At 35.1% G+C, this 20656-nt stretch overlaps 1 protein-coding gene across 1 annotated transcript in view; it reads right to left on the bottom strand.

The window, feature by feature from the left end:
- LOC149784625 (dihydrolipoyllysine-residue acetyltransferase component of pyruvate dehydrogenase complex, mitochondrial-like) overlaps window positions 1–20656 on the bottom strand; it is a 38607-nt gene that overhangs the window by 3570 nt on the left and 14381 nt on the right. The window contains exons 5-11 of the mRNA XM_089932693.1: window positions 18557–18712; window positions 16590–16675; window positions 11783–11923; window positions 8134–8215; window positions 5695–5775; window positions 4194–4268; window positions 44–108 (exon numbers count right to left, since the gene is read on the bottom strand). Coding sequence (XP_089788819.1) covers window positions 44–108; window positions 4194–4268; window positions 5695–5775; window positions 8134–8215; window positions 11783–11923; window positions 16590–16675; window positions 18557–18712 — 686 coding nt within the window. The remainder of the gene's footprint in view (window positions 1–43; window positions 109–4193; window positions 4269–5694; window positions 5776–8133; window positions 8216–11782; window positions 11924–16589; window positions 16676–18556; window positions 18713–20656) is intronic.

Here is a 20656-nt window from a genome sequence, read left to right as displayed (position 1 = left end):
GGATTGTCACTCCCATAAAACTAAATGTATTCAGTAATCTTACCCCTTATCACTTGATTCATCCACCACTAGCTGCTTCTCCGCTGATCCCACAGCAAGAATACAGGCCTGAAATTATACTCATAAGAAAATGATCTGGAATCTTACTATGAAATGATTTTATACGGTCAAGTACTCTCTCTCTCTCTTTCTTTCTTTGACTCGTGATCTCAAAGCTGAAAATCAAATATAAGAATGTCAAAGACAAAATACAGTGTAGTTCGTCATGATCTTGACAATGTAGTCTGTCATGATCTGACAATCATACAATAGTCTGTCCTTATTTGTCTTTACCACTTCCATTTCAACACATAAATCAGTGACATTAATGGACTGATTAAGAGATGACGACTGATGAATAGATAAAAATAATGGGCTGTTGTTCAATAAATACATATAAGTTTTTGTGTAATGGATATATATTCTGAGCCGTTTTTAAAATATACACATTCTGTTTGAAGCAAATCCTGGGCTGTTTTTTAATTGATACATATTCTATAGGCTGTTGTTTAATGCATATATATATTCTTGGCTGTTGTTTATATACAGTGCAATCCCCCCATAACGCGATTTCAGATATAACATGGTAATGGCTTTGCTCCCGTAATTTTGTATGTTCATTCGCACATGAAAAAATATTTTTGTTCAAAGTACGTGAAATAGTGTATAAAAAAATGTATTATTATTTTGGGGAAGAGATCACATATGAATTCAAATGTAATACAATTGTGGCATGGTTCCTGAAATTTTAAATACACGTACATGTATTTTTCTTGTACCGATAAAAGTATTTTTTGTTCAAATACGTGCAATAGTGTATAAAAATTTGTTATCATTTTGGGAAGAAATAGTGTATGAATTCGATTATAATATGGTTCCTGAAATTTTAAATACATGTACGTGTTATTTTCTCGTACCAGAAAAAGAAAATTTTTAAGTACGGGAAATAGTGTTTAAAATGTTTATTATCATTTTGGGGAAGAGTTCGCTTATGAATTTTAATATAATACAATCGTGGCGTAGCTTCTAAAATTTAATAATTTCACCAGGTTCTTGAAGTGTTGTGCCAAAATAAACATTATCGGAAATGTTACTTATTACTTATCTATTAGCAAAGCCAGTAATTTGTCTTTGTGATTGTCTTCAATTAATTCTGCATATAGTTGTTGCTCAAACAATATAGCTAACATGTGCTTCTTTAACTGCATACACAGTCAAGCAGCAGGCAATGCGGTGGTTGATACAAAATTCTCACAATTTAATAAACATGAAAAAATGAAAGCTGCCAACATGTTTGATGGGCTTGGTGGTGTTATTAGACGCAATCAGCTGACCAGTAAATAATGTCTGCTATATTAGCTAGAAATTGAAAGGGTATGAAATTGTACATGGATTCAGCTTACATTTTTTTTATATAAAAGTGACTCATTACCATTACAGGCCTAATGCACTTAGTTCTCGGGTTTTACACATGTACGGTGTTTGCTTATGAACTCATTATTAATTTCCTAATGTTTATTAAATATTTTACCGTTATGGAAAAGCAAGTTCACAGACACAAGTTGTTCACTGCACTTTGCGCAATGATTAGTACATTTCTTTCCATATTCACAAAATCAAGTAAAAGTGATATGCACGCTGAAAGCATGTGTTGATTGTTAATAATTCTTGCCATAGTCGTTCAAACAAATAGGTGTACAAGCGTTAATTATTGGAAATTTACAATGGATTAATGTACACAGAAAATGCATATGAGAACATTTTAGCAGTATGAAATTTCTACAGACACCGTTTATAGACCCTGGAACTTAATGAACCGCACTCATCCTTTGTGTTTCTTGACCTAATTTTGCTGTTAATCTTTCCCAATGAATTCAGACACCTAATGATCTGTGACCAAATTACTGAATAGTTTAAATATGTATGCAACTTTTGCAACGGAATTACGTGTATTATGGATTAACTGCAAGCCCCCACAGTACAATATCAGACAGCAAGTAAATGGTGTTAATAATCTGTTCATGCTGCATATTAGATGTTGAATTCAGACACAATGATCTGGGAAAAAATATTGAATATTATAAATCTGTGTGCAATTTTTCAATGGAATTACATGAATTATGGATGAACTTGCATGCCATAATGATATGATAGTAAACAGTGTTGATACCATATTCATCATATATATGAGATATAAATACACGTATATGTGCCAACGAGTTGTTTTCTGGAAAAAGTAAAATAATGTAAAACCCCTCATTAACGCAACCCCACTATTGATGTGATCCAATTTTCTGACCCCAATTATCGTGTTATAGTGGGGTTCCACTGTATACATATTCTGAGCTGTTGTTTCATATATGTATTTTGAACTGTTGTTTAATATATAAATATTCTGTGCTGTTGTTTAATATATATATATGTTGTGCTGTTTAATAGATACATATTCTGTGCTGTTGTTTAATGCATACATATTCTGGGCTGTTTTTTTCATATATACATATTCTGAATTGTTGTTTCATATATTTATATTATGGGCTGTTATTTAATATATAAATATTCTGTGCTGTTGTTTAATATATAAATATGCTGTGCTGTTTAATAAATACATATTCTGTGCTGTTGTTTAATGCATGCATATTCTGGGCTGTTGTTTCATATATACATATTCTGAACTGTTGTTTCATATATTTATATTATGGGCTGTTGATTAATAGATACACATTCTGGGCTGTTGATTAATAGATAAATTTTTCTGGGCTTCCATTTCATGCATGCGTATTTTGGCCTGCCATTTTATGCACACTTTCTCGGCCATCATAATGCAATAATTTAAACCATCATGTTCAAAATCAAACTAAAATGAAACTTTGCTTCATAATTTGTACTCAGAATATTTCATTGCCATAATATTTTGATCCCTAGGTCATCATTGGAGCACTATATAAAAAGCAAAGAAGGTAAAGTTTAAAGGGTAAATTATTCCAATTATTTTATTTTTTATAAAAACTTTCTAAGCTACATCATGCATAAAAAATGCAAGCAAATAAAGTTCAGACTGATTTTCTTTTAAAGTAATCAACAAGGAAGAATAAGAAAAATCAAAGGTTGTCAAGGTTCAACATCTATTACAATGAACCTCACAACTCGTACTCATTACGCATCAGTACATAAAAAGATGGACTGGTTCCATCAACTGTTTCCTCAGCATGTTTTGTAATCTCAGCAAGTATGATATAAAGTAACCAGACAAAATGAGACAGCTCAGATGCATTACATGATGTCAATGGTACATTAAATCTGGTCAGGCAACACTTTATAACATCACTGGATTTTTGATCCACCACTAAATACATGGAATCCCAGGAGTTCAGTTATTTTATAAAGTCTTAAATACAACATTCCTTAGTAAATTTTGAAAGATATGAAAGGTATTTAGGGGCCATAACTCGTCCAATGTGGAACACTGGAAATTTAAATCACTAGGTTTTATCAAAATAAAGCTGTATGCCAATTTTTGTTGAAACCAGCAAAGCTTAGGAAAGATATACTATGTGAACCCAAGTTAGGAGATTTGGCAGGCAGGGGTTATAACTCTTGTAAATAATGTCAAAGATGACTGGAGATCACGCTCACTCAAGGTTTCATCTATCTGAAGCTACATTTCAAATCTGGTTAAAATCAACGGTGTATCTGACAGATCAAAAAGTCAGCAGGATGAGCAAGCTTGGGTCCATAATTCTTCTAAACGAGACTAAATGCAATAACGTTTATCAAAATGAAGCTGACAAAATGAACGGCACATCATGAGCTATCAGAAAATCCATGCATCAACTGCATAAAACTTTGAATGGTTTCTGAGTTATGAAAGAATATGGAGAAGCATTTTTGTACTCTTTCTTCCACAAAGATTTAATAAAGCACCTTCTGTCATTTAACCATTTTACCAGACCTTCTGTTGGTTACAATGATCATATACCATATATAGTGAAGGTTTCATGCAGTGATGTTAAAGTATGACTGAATGAGGGTGTGTGTGTGTTCTTTATATAAAAGTCTCACTATATCTATTCTAACAATTACTAAAACTATGCAAACGGTGTATAATATAAACCCTACTACTACCAATATACCATTTGGGCACATTCACATACCTGTGGTGGGTTGATAACAGCTGAGAATGATTTAATTCCATACATTCCTAGGTTAGATATTGTAAATGTGCCTCCCTGAAAGAATAGAAGGATCAATGTATTAAAATAACATCACAATAACAAAAGAACACAGGGTCTCCCCTATGAAATGTGATATAACAGATTTTCGATGAATGTAACTTTCAACAACTACATGATGATTCCCACATTACTTGTGATGGGACTGGTAAATGTTCCTTTGGAATTTCAAGCATGAAAGAACCCAATGGTGGATGAGTTGGTAATTCATCAGAAATGATTACAATGACAACTTTTATTTTGCTGCAATTCGATATTCATCAATAAACCATGAATATTTTATATTTCATGCTGGTACAAGGCCAAAGAAAACTACTTGGGTCAATTTAGAAAACAAAGTATTCATGTAAACACTTATTCTGTACAATTATGTATTCATGTAAACCAATGACTACCACAACCTTATTCTGTACATTAATGAATTCATGTACACCACTCTGACTACCACAACCGTATACTGTACATTAATGCATTCATTTACACCAGTCTGACTACCACAACCTTATCCTGTACATTAATGCATTCATGTATACCACTCTGACTATAACAACCTTATTATGTACATTAATGCATTAATGTATACCAGTCTGACTACCACAACTTTATCCTGTACATTAATGATTTCATGTACACCACTGACTACCACAACCTTATATTGTACATTAATTCATTCATGTATACCAGTCTGACTACCACAACTTTATCCTGTACATTAATGCATTCATGTACACTGACTACCACAACCTTTTACCGTACATTAATTCATTCATGTATACCAGTCTGACTTCCAGAACTTTATCCTGTACATTAATGCATTCATGTACACCAGTGACTACCACAACTTTATACTGTACATTAATGCATTCATGTACACCACTCTGACTATAACAACCTTATTATATGCATTAATGTATACCAGTCTGACTACCATAACTTTATCCTGTACATTAATGATTTCATGTACACCATTGACTACCACAACCTTATACTGTACATTAATTCATTCATGTATACCAGTCTGACTACCACAACTTTATCATGTACATTAATGCATTCATGTATACCAGTCTGACTTCCAGAACTTTATCCTGTACATTAATGCATTCATGTACACCAGTGACTACCACAACCTTATCCTGTGTATTAATAAATTCATGTACACCACTTTGACTACCACAACCTTATTCTGTACATTAATGCGTTCATGTACACCACTCTTGACTAGCACAACCTTGTACTGTACATTAATGCATTCATGTACACCAGTGACTACCACAATCATATTTGTATATGGATAAACCAATGAAATTTAACGATCAAATAATATGTCTATACTCTAGTATGGTCTGCTTAAAATGGTAATGTTAGAAAAGATCTGTATCCTATCTTTTTTATTTACATTTACTGTTTTCAGATATACTACCTGAAATTCGTGTGGAAGAAGTTTCCCCTCTCTTGCCTTTTCAGCTAATGTCACAACATCATAATTGATTGATGAAAGGCCCTGAAATTTAAATGAATTATGGTATAACTGCCTGCTATTTTCAAGTAGGTATATCAGCTAGTGTCACAACATCACAAATGATTGATGAAAGGCCCTGAAATTTAAATGAATTATGGTGTAACTGCCTACTATTTTTAAGTAGGTATATCAGCTAGTGTCACAACATCACAAATGATTGATGAAAGGCCCTGGAATTTAAATGAATTATGGTGTAACTGCCTACTATTTTCAAGTAGGTATATCAGCGAGTGTCACAACATCACAAATGATTGATGAAAGGCCCTGGAATTTAAATGCATTATGGTGTAACTGCTTGCTATTTTCAAGAAATCTCTCTCAGTGTTAGTAGCAGGACTCTTTAAATTTCTATGAATTTTCCTATATTCCTTGTAACAATACATAATGTAAATGATCAAGTCTTGCTGTTTTGGATCTAACAATATTCATTGTAACAATACATACTTTTTATTTCCGTATTTAATTAAAGTATATAAAAAAGGTTCTGATTCTGTACCAAGAAATAATTGAGTAGATATATCCCTTGCTTTGGTCATGATGTACTGTTTTTCTCTGCTGTGTATAATTCATCTTTGCTGCTACCCTCATTAAAATGCCTTCTCTGAGTCCGAATACATTAACACAAGAATAACATCTGTACTAGGCAATCTGTATTTGAACACAGTAAAACCTGTTTTATCTCACTATGAGTGATCCCACAAAGAGGTCATCATAATCTGTAACAAAATAATTAATTCACTAAGAATCTGGCCTGGAGATGATAAAATGCCAAGTGTCTGGTTTTATATTCTGTTTCCACTATTAACCAATCAGAAATAACCTTTCAAATGTAATGTTATTTGTGACTGGTTGAAACAAAATCTCAATCTAAACCACAAGCTCAATAGTTACTTGATTTCCAGGCGTAGTCTCTCAAAAATATTGATCTCCCATACAGTGAACCAGGCCTGATATTTCAAGACAGACTCCCATGCAGTGGTCTTTAATCAAGGCATGATCTTTCAAGACAGTCTTTCTATGCAGTGATCTTTAATCCAGACCTGATATTTCAAGACAGACTCCCATGCAGTGGTCATCAAAGTTAGATTCTAATGACTTAATTTTGAGGGACTTCTGTATGACACAGGAAATTAAGTCACAGTGACATAGATTAACTGCTAAACAACTTCATCCCAAGATGCAACCAAAGTGCAAGTTTGGTTTCACTGAGAGATACATTGGCACACAAAAACTGGTTTTATTTAGTGGTCTGAAATATAGGCTTATCACAAAACTTAGAGATGAATATACACAAAAGCAGATGAACAATTTATATCTTATATATATATATATATATATATATATATACACTGCAAGTTTGGTTTCAACAAGTATATTGATAAATGGGCTCATCATTCACCCACACAAAAACTTGGGTTTTAAGTGTACTGAAATATAGGCTTAACACAGTGACAAAGCAGACCGATGAATGTACACAAAAATAGATGAACAATGTAAATCCTATATACCTTCTACTTTTTGAAGTGGCCGCAAAACTTAAGACAACCAACCAGGACAGAACTCTTTTACTATCATGTATGTCATGGTTTGAGTATGGTCACTTCTCAAGTATGAGAATATGGTCACTTATCAAGTATAAGACTGGTCACTTATCAGGTATCAGACTGGTCGCTTTCAGATAAAAGATTATGGCTACTTTTCATGTATGAGACTATGGTCACTTGTCAAGTATGAGATTATGGTCACTTATCAGGTACAAGATTATGGTCACTTATCAGTTACAAGATTGTGGTCACTTGTCAGGTACAAGATTATGGTCACCTATCAGGTACAAGATTATGGTCACTTGTCAGGTACAAGATTATGGTCACCTATCAGGTACAAGATTATGGTCACCTATCAGTTACAAGATTATGGTCACCTATCAGGTACAAGATTATGGTCACCAATCAGTTACAAGATTATGGTGACTTATCAGTTACAAGATTATGGTCACCTATTAGGTACAAGATTATGGTGACTTATCAGTTACAAGATTATGGTGACTTATCAGTTACAAGATTATGGTCACCTATCAGTTACAAGATTATGGTGACTTATCAGTTACAAGATTATGGTGACTTATCAGTTACAAGATTATGGTCACCTATCAGGTACAAGATTATGGTCACCTATCAGTTACAAGATTATGGTGACTTATCAGTTACAAGATTATGGTCACCTATCAGGTACAAGAATATGGTCATTCATCAGGTGAGAAACTATGGTCACTTTTGAGAAAACAAAAGTTTTCAATACAGGACGTTCACAACAGTATCATAAAAATTAAAAATGACCTACCTTAATATCAGCTCTAAAGACTATTGGAGTTATCAAACCAGCTGGAGTGGCCACTGCAACATTTACATCTACTGTGTTATACCTAATAAACAAAAAGTGATGATAGTGATTTCTTTGGGCAAAAATCTTGCACAATAATGTATCCCTATTCATCTAATATACCTATGAACAAACTTTTGATGTTAAATGTCCCTATATATGGCTTAAATCTTTCATCTACATCATGTAAATAGTAAACTTGTCATGTTCTCTAACAATGTAATAACAAAAGCCTGGATCACTCCCCAGACTAACATCTGGCCGACAGCCATATAAGAACTGTTAGCAAAGAAATCTAGGACAGTAGGATCATTTCTTTTAAATTTCATCCCATGCTGTATATGCAATGCAAAAAATTGTTAAAGTTTCATCTCCACCATGTAAAATGGTTAACTGATGTCAAGTCTCTTCTTAAATGTAATAACTAGACGCCCCAGTAGACCTAAGACCACTTCCCTGGCTGGTAAATGCCTACAAATGTAAAAACTAAAGACCCAAGTAGGCCTAAGACCATTCCCTTGGCTGGTAAATGCCTATAAATGTAAAAACTAGAGGCACAAGTAGGCCTTATACCACTCCCGTGGCTGGTAAATGCCTAATAGTCAAATGCAAGAACAGTTGGCAAAGAAATCTAGGCCAGTAGGATGATTTATTTTAAAATATCTTTTACGCTGTAGAGTGCATATGTTATGAATACAATGGTTTCAGGTTTTATCCAGTGTATCTCTCTTCAACCTGATCACTGATTATCATAATTTTTATCCAATTCAGAAAGACCCATATGCCAGGATGAATTGTGCTTAAGTCAGTCAAAATCTGTTCAGCAACTTTTAGTATATATCACCATCCCATGCGAGTAGGAAAAATTTTCTTATCCCTCTTTCTCCCAAGGAAGTTAGTGGGTATATGGTCACATATACTAACTTGCTTGGCTATGGAAAGGTTGCCACTGATGTTGAGAATTACCTCTGTGATCCTTTTGGTGTCATTTGTCCCTCTGAAGGTATGGTTGTGCAGAGACAGAGGTTTGCATGGAGAACTGAAGGCCAACTCCAATGATGCATACTTTCTTGCCTCTTCATCACCCCAACAGAAAGGGAGAATCATATGGAAGGAAGCGTAGGGTCACCACAGGATGTGGTTTGAGAGAAGATTTCAGGAGTGCTTCATTTCTTACCAAGGTTACAAAATAATATCACAATTGTGTGGTAAACAACCATTTTGACTATCTTGGTGAATCAGCACACTGAATCCCAAATACAGTCACTTCTGACCATCTCATCTTGGTGAAAGATCAACAGAGACAGAGGGTCAAGTAAACAGGAAGTTTACTTAATCTGTTTAACTTTATTGTGGCATTAAACCCAGTAATTTCTGCAGTCTTTGAGGACTGTGATAAGAGTTTGAGGGACCAGTGTTTGTCTTCATCATCATCATTCACCAAGGCCTTAGCTATGATGGTAGGAATGACTGCTTGTGGAAAAGGGTATTTATTCCAAAAAAAGGCAAAAGTCTTGATTGCCACCTTAAACTAAATTCTGTCCTTTTAATATCTGAATCATAAAGTTCAGGCATGTCTGTCTTCCCGTTTGTCAACAACGGGACTGTCCTTATTTTTGGATGCAAAGTGTCCAAAGGCTACAGCATTCCATATGGCAATGATGATGCCAAATCATGAACTTTCATCGGCATGGTTCTACATGCCCAATATGTTATTAGTGCTGTCTGAGTAATGCCCAGCATTTAATGTGGTACAGATAAGGAATGCCAGTCCTATATCAGAATTTTTTATGTCAAGCTGCCATGTACTGATATCCTGAATATGGTTTGTCAAGCATATCGGTCATCTAGGTACTTTGCTGGATTTGTGTGTGTGTGATTTGGATTTTTAACGTAGCTTTAAAAATTTTCAGTCATATCACTATGATGTCTGCAGTGTGGCAGTTTATAGTGATCTCTAGCACTGGGGCATCATGCCTCAGACATATAGCATGATGTCCCACCCAATCACATTATCCTGACAACAGGCCGACCAGTCCTAACACTAACTTCTTAATGCTGAGCGCCAAGCAAGGCAGCTGTTAGTAACATTTTTATAAGTCTTTGGTATGACTCGGCCGAGAATCGAACCCACAACCTCCTGTATCCAAGGTGGACACTCTAACCACTAGGCCTGCTGGATTTGTAATCCATTTGCTGTAGTAACTGTCAAGAGTCGTGGTCAGCTTGCTTGCTTGCCAGTTCATGATGATTGAATCATGACAACAAAAACCATACCATGATTTTTTGGACGACTGTACTACGTGGTCAGCAGCCAGGCTAGCATATGAAGGACAACCTATGACTTGCTGGCCAATAAAACTGGCAAAAATCATTATCCTGCAAACCTGGTTTCAATGTTTCATGTTACATGCACAGGTAGGTATAGGGTCTTATACCCATTGAGCTGTCAACTTGTGTTAAAAAAAAGGTTACAGTTTCATCCAACTGGCCGGTTGATGTTTTCAGTGACAGAGCTTGCTGTAAAATGCATATGCAGTTCCAGTATCTGATAGGAATCACTTGCCATGTTTTTGATTGGATCTGATGTGATGGTCACTGGAGGTACTGTTTTTTTTTATATCTGTGTGAAGAGGACAGCATCTCACTGTTCCCCATAAAACATTTTGAATTTCAGCTAATATGCAAAATTTCATGCTTGAATGATTTGGAGTGTGCTCTTTTATCATAGCCAGTATATTGCCTTTTCAAACTGATGGACAAAAAGTTTTCTGTCCATATTCCAGGCATGCTATATTTGTGAAGAATCAGTATGTGCAGGCTGGTAAACTCTCATGGCTGTCCTCCAGAACTTTAAAGTGGCTGTACTTCTAGCACTTGCCTGACATCTCAGTAATGAAAGAGAACCAAAGCAAAAGTGCATAAATGTGAAAAGCTTGCATTCCCAAGACAACCTAATATATGCATAATAATATATGCAATAACAGCACAATACAAGTACACTATTGAAAATTTCAGTGTTACACCAAATGACATCATACTGACAATAACATACAGTAAAATAGGTGCAAATATACAAAATAAATTCACCAGGAATATTTTCTACTCAAGGTTTAACAATGTTTACTTATTATTACCACTTAAACTAAATGTTGGATAGTCGAAGTTAAATATACGCTTCAATGGACTCCTGAAGGTGCTACTCATAGTTGCAAGCAACAGCTACGTTACATCCGTAATGTTGGTGTCCAACTGGCAGGAACAAGGGGAGTTAACACATAAGAGTTACTTCCCTTTAGCTATATGATGTAAATTTTGTGTGCATGTGTGTTTTCGATGGCAGGCTGAAAAGAAGCAGAGTATTGCCTAAACTTAATGTGATCAAGTAATGTATTTGGTGAAGATAAAGTCAAGTGCCACTGAGTTTCTATTCGTCTGATCAGTTAGGCTAAGAAATGCAGTCAAATATGTTTTTGGAAAAGATGTACGTACATAAGTACAGACAGATGAACAAACCTCAAGACAGTAAACTGAGGGATGGTACAAAAGTTATAAACTCAAAAATAAAGGAGAAAATTTTGTGTCTCTTAAAACTTAAGTTGGTACTTACTGTCTAACGAATTCACCCATCCATGACGAATTGGCTTCTGGTACCTTTCTACTGGCAAGGGCTGATGCTTTGATGACAAAATCATTCACTGACAACTTCTGATTTTCTTTGGATAAGATCTCATTAAATTCCTTCCTTAACCTGAGGATGAAATAACACAATATTATACATGTAAACAAAATGAAGAAAAAAAGCATTCAATAACATCAATACACCAGATAATATTGTAATTATCCATCAAATATTTTTTTATCAATGAGAATAAAATCTGAATATACGAGGCTTCTAAAAATGACAAACATCTATCATATTTTGTTCCCTGCATTATGTTAATGTCACTGGTGTATGATTTACCATTTTAAAGTGCTCTCGAATGACTGACTCTGAAAGCAGTGTGACAACCTCACCATCCCAAGTCAGGCCTTTGCTTCATATCTTCCTTATATGCAATAGCTTTCAAATTCAGCTGGCTGAAATAAATGACTGAAGTGTTTCAAATGATCAGAGCTGCTTAAAGAAGAAGACCATCCAATCAAAATGTTGCTGCTTCCGTGAACTGGGTGCATTACATTTTCAAAAAAGACTGCTACTACTAAAACATAGGGAAATTTTACCTGGATTCAAACATTTTTCCAGAAGACATCATCCAATCTGGCACAAGTTTTTACCCTTAATTTGACTACGATATGAGAATGATATAATGCACTGAAGACATGAATGCTGCTTATCTTATCTGACTGGCTATGATTTCTTCACAAACTTTGCGTAATTACTGTGACTGGTTAATATATACACCCACTTCCAGAAAGTCTTGGTATTACAAAACCCACGATGAAGGACGGTAGCATTGGTATTACACAATCCATGATGATGGAAAGTAGCCTTGCTATTATACAATCTCATGATGAAGGATGGTAGCCTTGGCATTATAAATATTGGTATTACACAATCTCATGATGAAGGATGGTAGTCTTGGTATTATACAATCACATGATGAAGGATGGTAGTCTTGGTATTAAACAATCACAAGATGAAGGATGGTAGTCTTGGTATTAAACAATCACATGATGAAGGATGGTAGTCTTGGTATTATACAATCACATGATGAAGGATGGTAGTCTTGGTATTAAACAATCCATGATGATGCACGCTAGCCTTGGCATTATAAATATTGGTATTATACAATCACATGATGAAGGATGGTAGTCTTGGTATTAAACAATCCATGATGATGGATATAGCCTTGGAATTACACAATCCATGATGATGCACGCTAGCCTTGGTATTATACAATCTCATGATAAAGAAAGTAGCCTTGGCATTACACAATCCCATGTCGAAGGACAGTAGCCTTGGTATCACACAACCCATGATGAAGGATGGCATGATTGGTATTACACACTGTGATGATGATGGTCAGTAGCCATGGTATTCACAATACCATTATGATGGACGGTAGCCATGATATTATAAATATTGGTATTACACATTCCCATGATGAGGGATGGTAGCCTTGATATTACAAAACCCATGATGAAGGATGGTAGCCTTGGTATTACACAATCCCATGATGAAGGATGGTAGCCATGGTATTACACAATCCCATAGGAAGGATGGTAGCCTTGGTATTACAAAACCCATGATGAAGGACAGTAGCCTTGGTGTTACACAATATGATGATGGACACAACCTTGGTATTACACAATCTCATGATGAAGGACGGTAGCCATGGTATTACACAATCCCATGATGAAGGACAGTAGCCTTGGTATTACACAATCCCATGATAAAGGACAGTAGCCTTGGTATTACACAATCCCATGAGGAAGGACAGTAGCCTTGGTATTAAACAATCCCATGAGGAAGGATGGTAGCCTTGGTATTACAAAACCCATGATGAAGGACAGTAGCCTTGGTGTTGCACAATCCGATGATGGACACAACCTTGGTATTACACAATCCCATGATGAAGGATAGTAGCCTTGGTATTACACAATCCCATGAGGAAGGATGGTAGCCTTGGTATTACACAATCCCATGATGAAGGATAGTAGCATTGGTATTACACAATCCCATGATGAAGGATAGTAGCCTTGGTATTACACAATCCCATGAGGAAGGACAGTAGCCTTGGTATTACACAATCCCATGAGGAAGGATGGTAGCCTTGGTATTACAAAACCCATGATGAAGGACAGTAGCCTTGGTGTTACACAATCCGATGATGGGCACAACCTTGGTATTACACAATCTCATGATGAAGGATGGTAGCCTTGGTATTCCACATTCCCATCACCATGATGAATGGCAGCCTTGGTATTACATAATCCCATGATCACAAATGGAAGCAATGGTATTACATAGTCCCATGATGATGGATGTAGCCTTGGTATTACAAAACCGACGATGAAGGATGGTAGCCTTGGTATTACATAATCCCATGATGATGGATGTTAGCCTTGGTATTACAAACTCCCATGATGAAGGATGGTAGCCTTGGTATTACAAAACCAACGATGAAGGATGGTAGCCTTGGTATTACATAATCCCATGATGACGGATGGTAGCCTTGGTATTACAAAATCCCATGATGACAGATGGTAGCCTTGGTATTACATAATCCCATGATGACGGATGGTAGCCTTGGTATTACAAAATCACATAATGACGGATGGTAGCCTTGGTATTAAACAATCACATGATGAAGGATGGTGGTCTTGGTATTATACAATCACATGATGAAGGATGGTAGCCTTGGTATTACAAAACCGATGATGAAGGATGTTAGCCTTGGTATTACAAACTCCCATGATGATGGATGGTAGCCTTGGTATTACATAATCCCATGATGACGGATGGTAGCCTTGGTATTACACAATCTCATGGTGACAGATGGTGGCCTTGGTATTACATAATCCCATGATGACGGATGGCAGTCTTGGTATTACATAATCCCATGATGACAGATGGCAGTCTTGGTATTGCATAATCCCATGATGACAGATGGTAGCCTTGGTATTACATAATCCCATGATGATGGATGGTAATCTTGATATTACATAATACCATGATGACGGATGGTTGTATTGGTATTACATAATCCCATGATGACGGATGGCAGTCTTGGTATTGCATAATCTCATGATGAGAGATGGTAGCCTTGGTATTACATACTCCCATGATGACGGATGGTAGTCTTGGTATTACACAATCCCATGATGATGGATGGTAGTCTTGGTATTACACAATCCCATGATGACGGATGGTAGCCTTGGTATTACATAATCTCATGATGACGGATGGTTGGTATTACATAATCCCATGATGACGGATGGTAGCCTTGGTATTACACAATCCAATGATGACGGATGGTAGCCTTGGTATTACACAATCCCATGATGACGGATGGTAGTCTTGGTATTACACAATCCAATGATGATGGATGGTACCCTTGGTATTACACAATCCCATGATGACGGATGGTAGTCTTGGTATTACACAATCCCATGATGACAGATGGTAGCCTTGGTATTACACAATCCCATGATGACGGATGGTAGCCTTGGTATTACACAATCCCATGATGACGGATGGTAGTCTTGGTATTACACAATCCCATGATGACAGATGGTAGCCATGGTATTACACATTCTTAGTGTTTTAGTGAAAAACCTAAGCTTACAAGTAAATAAACTTAGCTACATGGTATCCACTTAGTTCTTGTGAGAAAAACCAAAACAACATTTCCAAGTTCCGATCAAAGATTATATCTGGTGACGTCAGGAGTGAGCAAGACAAAAAATAATACCATACCTCCCACCTCTAACAAGATCTTATCTGATTTTTTTGCACACGTTTGACCAGTTTTGAGTAAGGTGTAACAAAATATCATATATTACTATTGTCAAGTTAGAAAAAGTTTATTCTAAAAATTTTTTATTCCAACCAGATGCATCAACTGTAAACATTATGTTCATCTGAAAAGGTTTTAAAGCATACATAAACCTTCAGTTCCAAACCCTATGCTGCTCAATGTATTGTTGCTATCTCTCAACCTTTTTCTTTCCTCTTTCTCGTTGCTGCAATCATTTCACCCACCACGACATACTCAAAATCACATACAGTGTCCAATAAGCATAATTGTGTCCATTCCTGCTTTTATTAAGAACAATGTGACTGCACCTTTTTATTCTTCTGTATTGATCATTAAATCTTTTTTAGGAGGCTTATTTTTTCCTTCATCTTTAACATGTATTGGTAGATGGATGCCATTAAAAAAATGACAATCAACAAATTGACTAAGCTTTACATGGAAAAATATGTGCAGTTAAAACATTTAAGGTACTACTATAAAGCCTGTTTGGTTCTCAGACCAATTCCACTGAAGCTATTGTGAAACCTGGATCCATATCAAACATCATGAGCCAATTATCCAGACTTAACAGCAAAAGTTTCATTTCTGTGATTTTTCTTTTATTCCGTAAATTGGATTTTATTTTTGACTATATTTTAGTGAAGGTAGATCCATAGAGGTTATATTATTTAAGGTAATCAATAGTGATTGGATATTTTTCTGAAATCTGGCAAAATCTCTCCACCACTAAAATTTCTCACTATGTGGCATATGTCAGAGTAACCTAATTTTTAAAAAGTCAGTACATAATAATGCCTGACATACTTGCAGATAAATAAAATTTACTATGTCATATGCAAGAATGCTTTGAAATCCAGCATGAATTATCAAGGAAAACACACAAACACACACTTGCACAGATGGTCCCTGTGTAAGAGAGAATTATTCTCGTACCTGAGTACATTATCCACGCTGACATCAATTGTCAAGTAGTAGTGGGGTATTGTCTGCTTGGATTCTAACAATCTCTTGGCAATGACCTGCAGGAAGAAACATTGTATTCAGTAATGATTGAAGGACATGATACATGACTCAATTTTTGATGCATATTTGCACAAGATTCTTGTAAGGGAACATGAAGTAGTGTTTCTTTTACATCTAGTATTCATTAGAGTTGTGTTTATGAAACACTACACTTAACTTTCAGGAACATACTCATCCTTAAAGAGAAACAATTCAAAATTAAGCATTTTGAATATTTTTAAAGTTCCTTTCCCTCAAAAAGTGCCATATAAAATTAAGAAATAACACTTTTCTGTGTTTAGAAAAAGCATGATAATAATTGTCCAGGAATAGAGTGACTTTCCTGGGCTGAAAAACCTTGAATTTGTGTCCGTAAGTAATATCTTTAGAGTCCTAATGCTGTAATTATTTTGTACTCAAAGAGTCAAAACCCATAAATTAAACTACTTCAGTCTACTAACACCAAGTGAACTGGGACAAAATTAAATTTATTCAAATGTATCAGTACAGGATAGGAAAGTTCTCATCATGAGAATGTTATTTTCCTAGCCAACATCAACACATTATGAGACATTATTTCCTTCATACTCCTAGCTATAAGCATACATTATGAAGTTGGTAATTTATAAATGGACAAAATGCTTGAATAGTTAGAGAGAAGATGTAATGTTCAGAATAAAGTGATGAATCAGGTGCAAATTTGAAAATAGTTTAAAACTCAGATAAATTAGGCAATGGGACATGCAGAACTGGTCTACATAAGAGCTCTTCCTTTTATTTATTACATTTGATCAAGAAATATTAAATCTAGTCGCAGAATATATGCTGCAGACAACACAGTTTTTTATATATACTGAAATTGAAACCAGAAAACGACATTAAACTGTGAGTTGAGAGTGTTAAGGCAACAATCATGTTAAAAATAATAAACTGATGAATAGACGAAATAATTTGTTATATCCTTGATGCTTCTTGTTTTTAAAATCAGTTACAGGGTACAAATAAACAGGAGGGTGTGCAAATACTATCACAGACAATAATGTCAGGATATATATCACAACATCATAAAAACAGTTCAAAGTGGTGTTAGGCCAGTCAAAATGCTATTCTGACATCAAGTAATGTAAAACAACAGACTCATGGTGAAAGACTTATATTCAACCATTTTCTCCACTGGAAAACAACATTACCCATGCAGGAAAATGAAAATATAGTAATCTCTACACAATTCTATACACTGGAAAACATGAATGTAATGACAAAAAATATAAGAATATGGTAATTTATAATGGATTAGTTTATCATCCTTGAGAATCATGTATCCTCGGTTACTAAAAGCCATAAACTGTCTGTATAAACATTCTCACATTCTGATATATGAGTGAACCAATAAGCCAAATTAGACAGCAACATTCCAAGATGAGTCACAGGTTGTTAATATCTCTATTTAATCTTGAAGTGTGTAAGACCCACAAGTCATAAGTTGTTTTGAAGTGATACTTGTTTTACACTAATTGTATCACCCTCAAATTGTTTTGCACAGGGACATTTTTTTCCAATATGTCAAGATGCATTTTATCTCCAGAACATCCAACTTTTTACTGATATGTATATTACTTACTTCTGCTATATTAAGTCAGCTTATATAGAAATAAAAAACTAATAACAACTCAGCACTTCTTTAGCTCATTAATTAATAGTGATATGCTTATACGTCATGAGGTTGTACCCTATTTCTGGGCTCTAAGTCATTTGAGATACAATAAAGTGGATGGTATAACAGAAACAGATACTGAACCACAGTTAAGAACACAGTTCAGAATTCTAGGGTATTTATAGGCATTAATTAAAATGCAAGGACGTTTCAAACTTGAATGAACTAATTTTTAAATTCTCACCTGTCTCATGTTTGTCAAAGGAATATCAGTGTATGTAGCACCAGGTGTCACTACTGGAGTAGGTGCAGGAGCAACCACACGTGCAGCTGCAGATGGTTTGAAGTTTAGAATATCACCTGCTCTGATCTGTCCCTCTGGTCCAGTACCTGCCACCATCTATGAACAAAAACATATTCCATAAATATGCCCTATGTAAAATATAAAAATGCTACAAAGGCTATCCAAAACAAATATGCAGGCAAAAAAGGTAAATTTCTTAAAAAATCAAATCAAACTATTCAATATTGTTATAACTCTAGGTCATAAAATAACAAAGAATATGAAACCAACAAATTAAGTAAAATCAAATCCTTATTTCTCTAAGTTACAAAGCAAAAATTTAAGAAACACAGTATTGTGAATTTAATCCAAAAAAATCTCAAATGTCACAAGTCCAAAAATGCAGAATGTTCTGAATAAATTCCAAGTCTTGAATGCACTGATGTAACACAATGATGTAATCCTGAATGTCACTGAACAAGTTCTCAATGTAAAATGTTAATCCCAATTTAATAAGCTCTTAATAATTCCAATGAATACTTAAAGCAATGATTCCTTCTTGCAACAGATTTGAATACAACTATAAAATCTGATATATGGATTTCAGAGACTGATCTTAAAACAGGAATGGATTATTGTTTATCTAATCCCATATATAAACAAATACCCCCCTTGAACTACAACACAACATAATGTTCTGCAATTCTAATGGAAAATTCCACTAACTCATAAACAAGGTTAGTCTGTTAAATCAAATTTTAGTAAACATCTAGTTTTCTACTTACAATTATGACAAAAGGCAGATAGGCAAAACCTCCATCCACAATCCTCAATCATGGACCAAACTTAAGCATAAAATATACATAACAACCCTCAAAGTCTAAAATGTCCATTACCTTACTCAGAACATTGTCAAAAGTCGCATCCCAAGGCAAACAGACTCCTTTCCTTAGTCCCCTGCTTGAGCACCATGGTAAACATGTATCGCCTGCAGGCAAGCTTACCTTGGTGCTCAACCAGGCGATACATGTTTACCATGGTGCTCAAGCAAGCAAGATATGTTTACCATGTCACTCAAGCAGCCAAGACAAGTTTACTCTCAGACTGGTACTCAAGCATGACAGACAGGTATATCTTAGTGCTTGATCAGGTGAGACATGTTTACTTTAGTGTTCCAGCAGGTAAGACATGTTCACCTTAGTGCTCAATCAGGTGAGACATGTTTACCTTTGTATTTAAGTAGAAAAAAACAGGAGCTCCTATCCTACCGCAACAAATTTTGGACCTTAAGTGATCTCGTCATCAAGTTTAATGTGAATGAAGTAACAGATGTTAGCGATGTCTTGCCTTCAAAAAGTATAATGTAAAACTTAAATACTGTTCACAATGATTTCTGTTTAAGCAAGCAAAACAAGAATAACTGAAACTTCAGGCACATAAACTTGAAACCCATGGTAACATCATCATAAACACAGAAGCTGAGTTAGAAAATATGTGAACTTCATATACCTTGACAAAAAACTCTATAGTTCATTCAACACAGCATCACAAATGATATCCATGTTCATTTATCATTGAATTTTTAAGTCAGCATCTCAAAATATAGTTAAAAGTACCGAATTTGTGATGCATGAATGATATAAACACAATTTATACTGACATACGGTGCAACACCATTCATTTAATACACGCTGAAAAAGACTGTTCTATGTACATGTAATCTGCCATGTACATCATGAGTTCTGGAAAAGTAAATTTTTCATACAAGAAAGAAATCAGGGGAGGCAACAAAATTATGGCTGAACAGAAAAAATGATCAATCCCTAATAAAGAAACTGACACTTCCACAGGTTATGGTGGCATCAAAGAATTTGACATACATATATTGCCCTGTTTCATCCTGTAATGAGTGCCAAGTCTTAAACTGTTTATCAATACAAATGTTCATGAAACAAATTAAGCAATATTATGTACATTTAAAGACGATGTGAAAAATCACAGAGCTACAGATACAGATATCATTAATGATGCAGTATGGAATGAGCTATAACATTGTACACC

The sequence above is a fragment of the Sinohyriopsis cumingii genome, chromosome 14, assembly GCF_028554795.1.
Source record: "Sinohyriopsis cumingii isolate HCF-2022 chromosome 14, ASM2855479v2, whole genome shotgun sequence".
NCBI classification, from domain to species: Eukaryota; Metazoa; Mollusca; class Bivalvia; order Unionida; family Unionidae; genus Sinohyriopsis; species Sinohyriopsis cumingii.
This window is presented reverse-complemented; position numbering and strand designations above follow the sequence as displayed.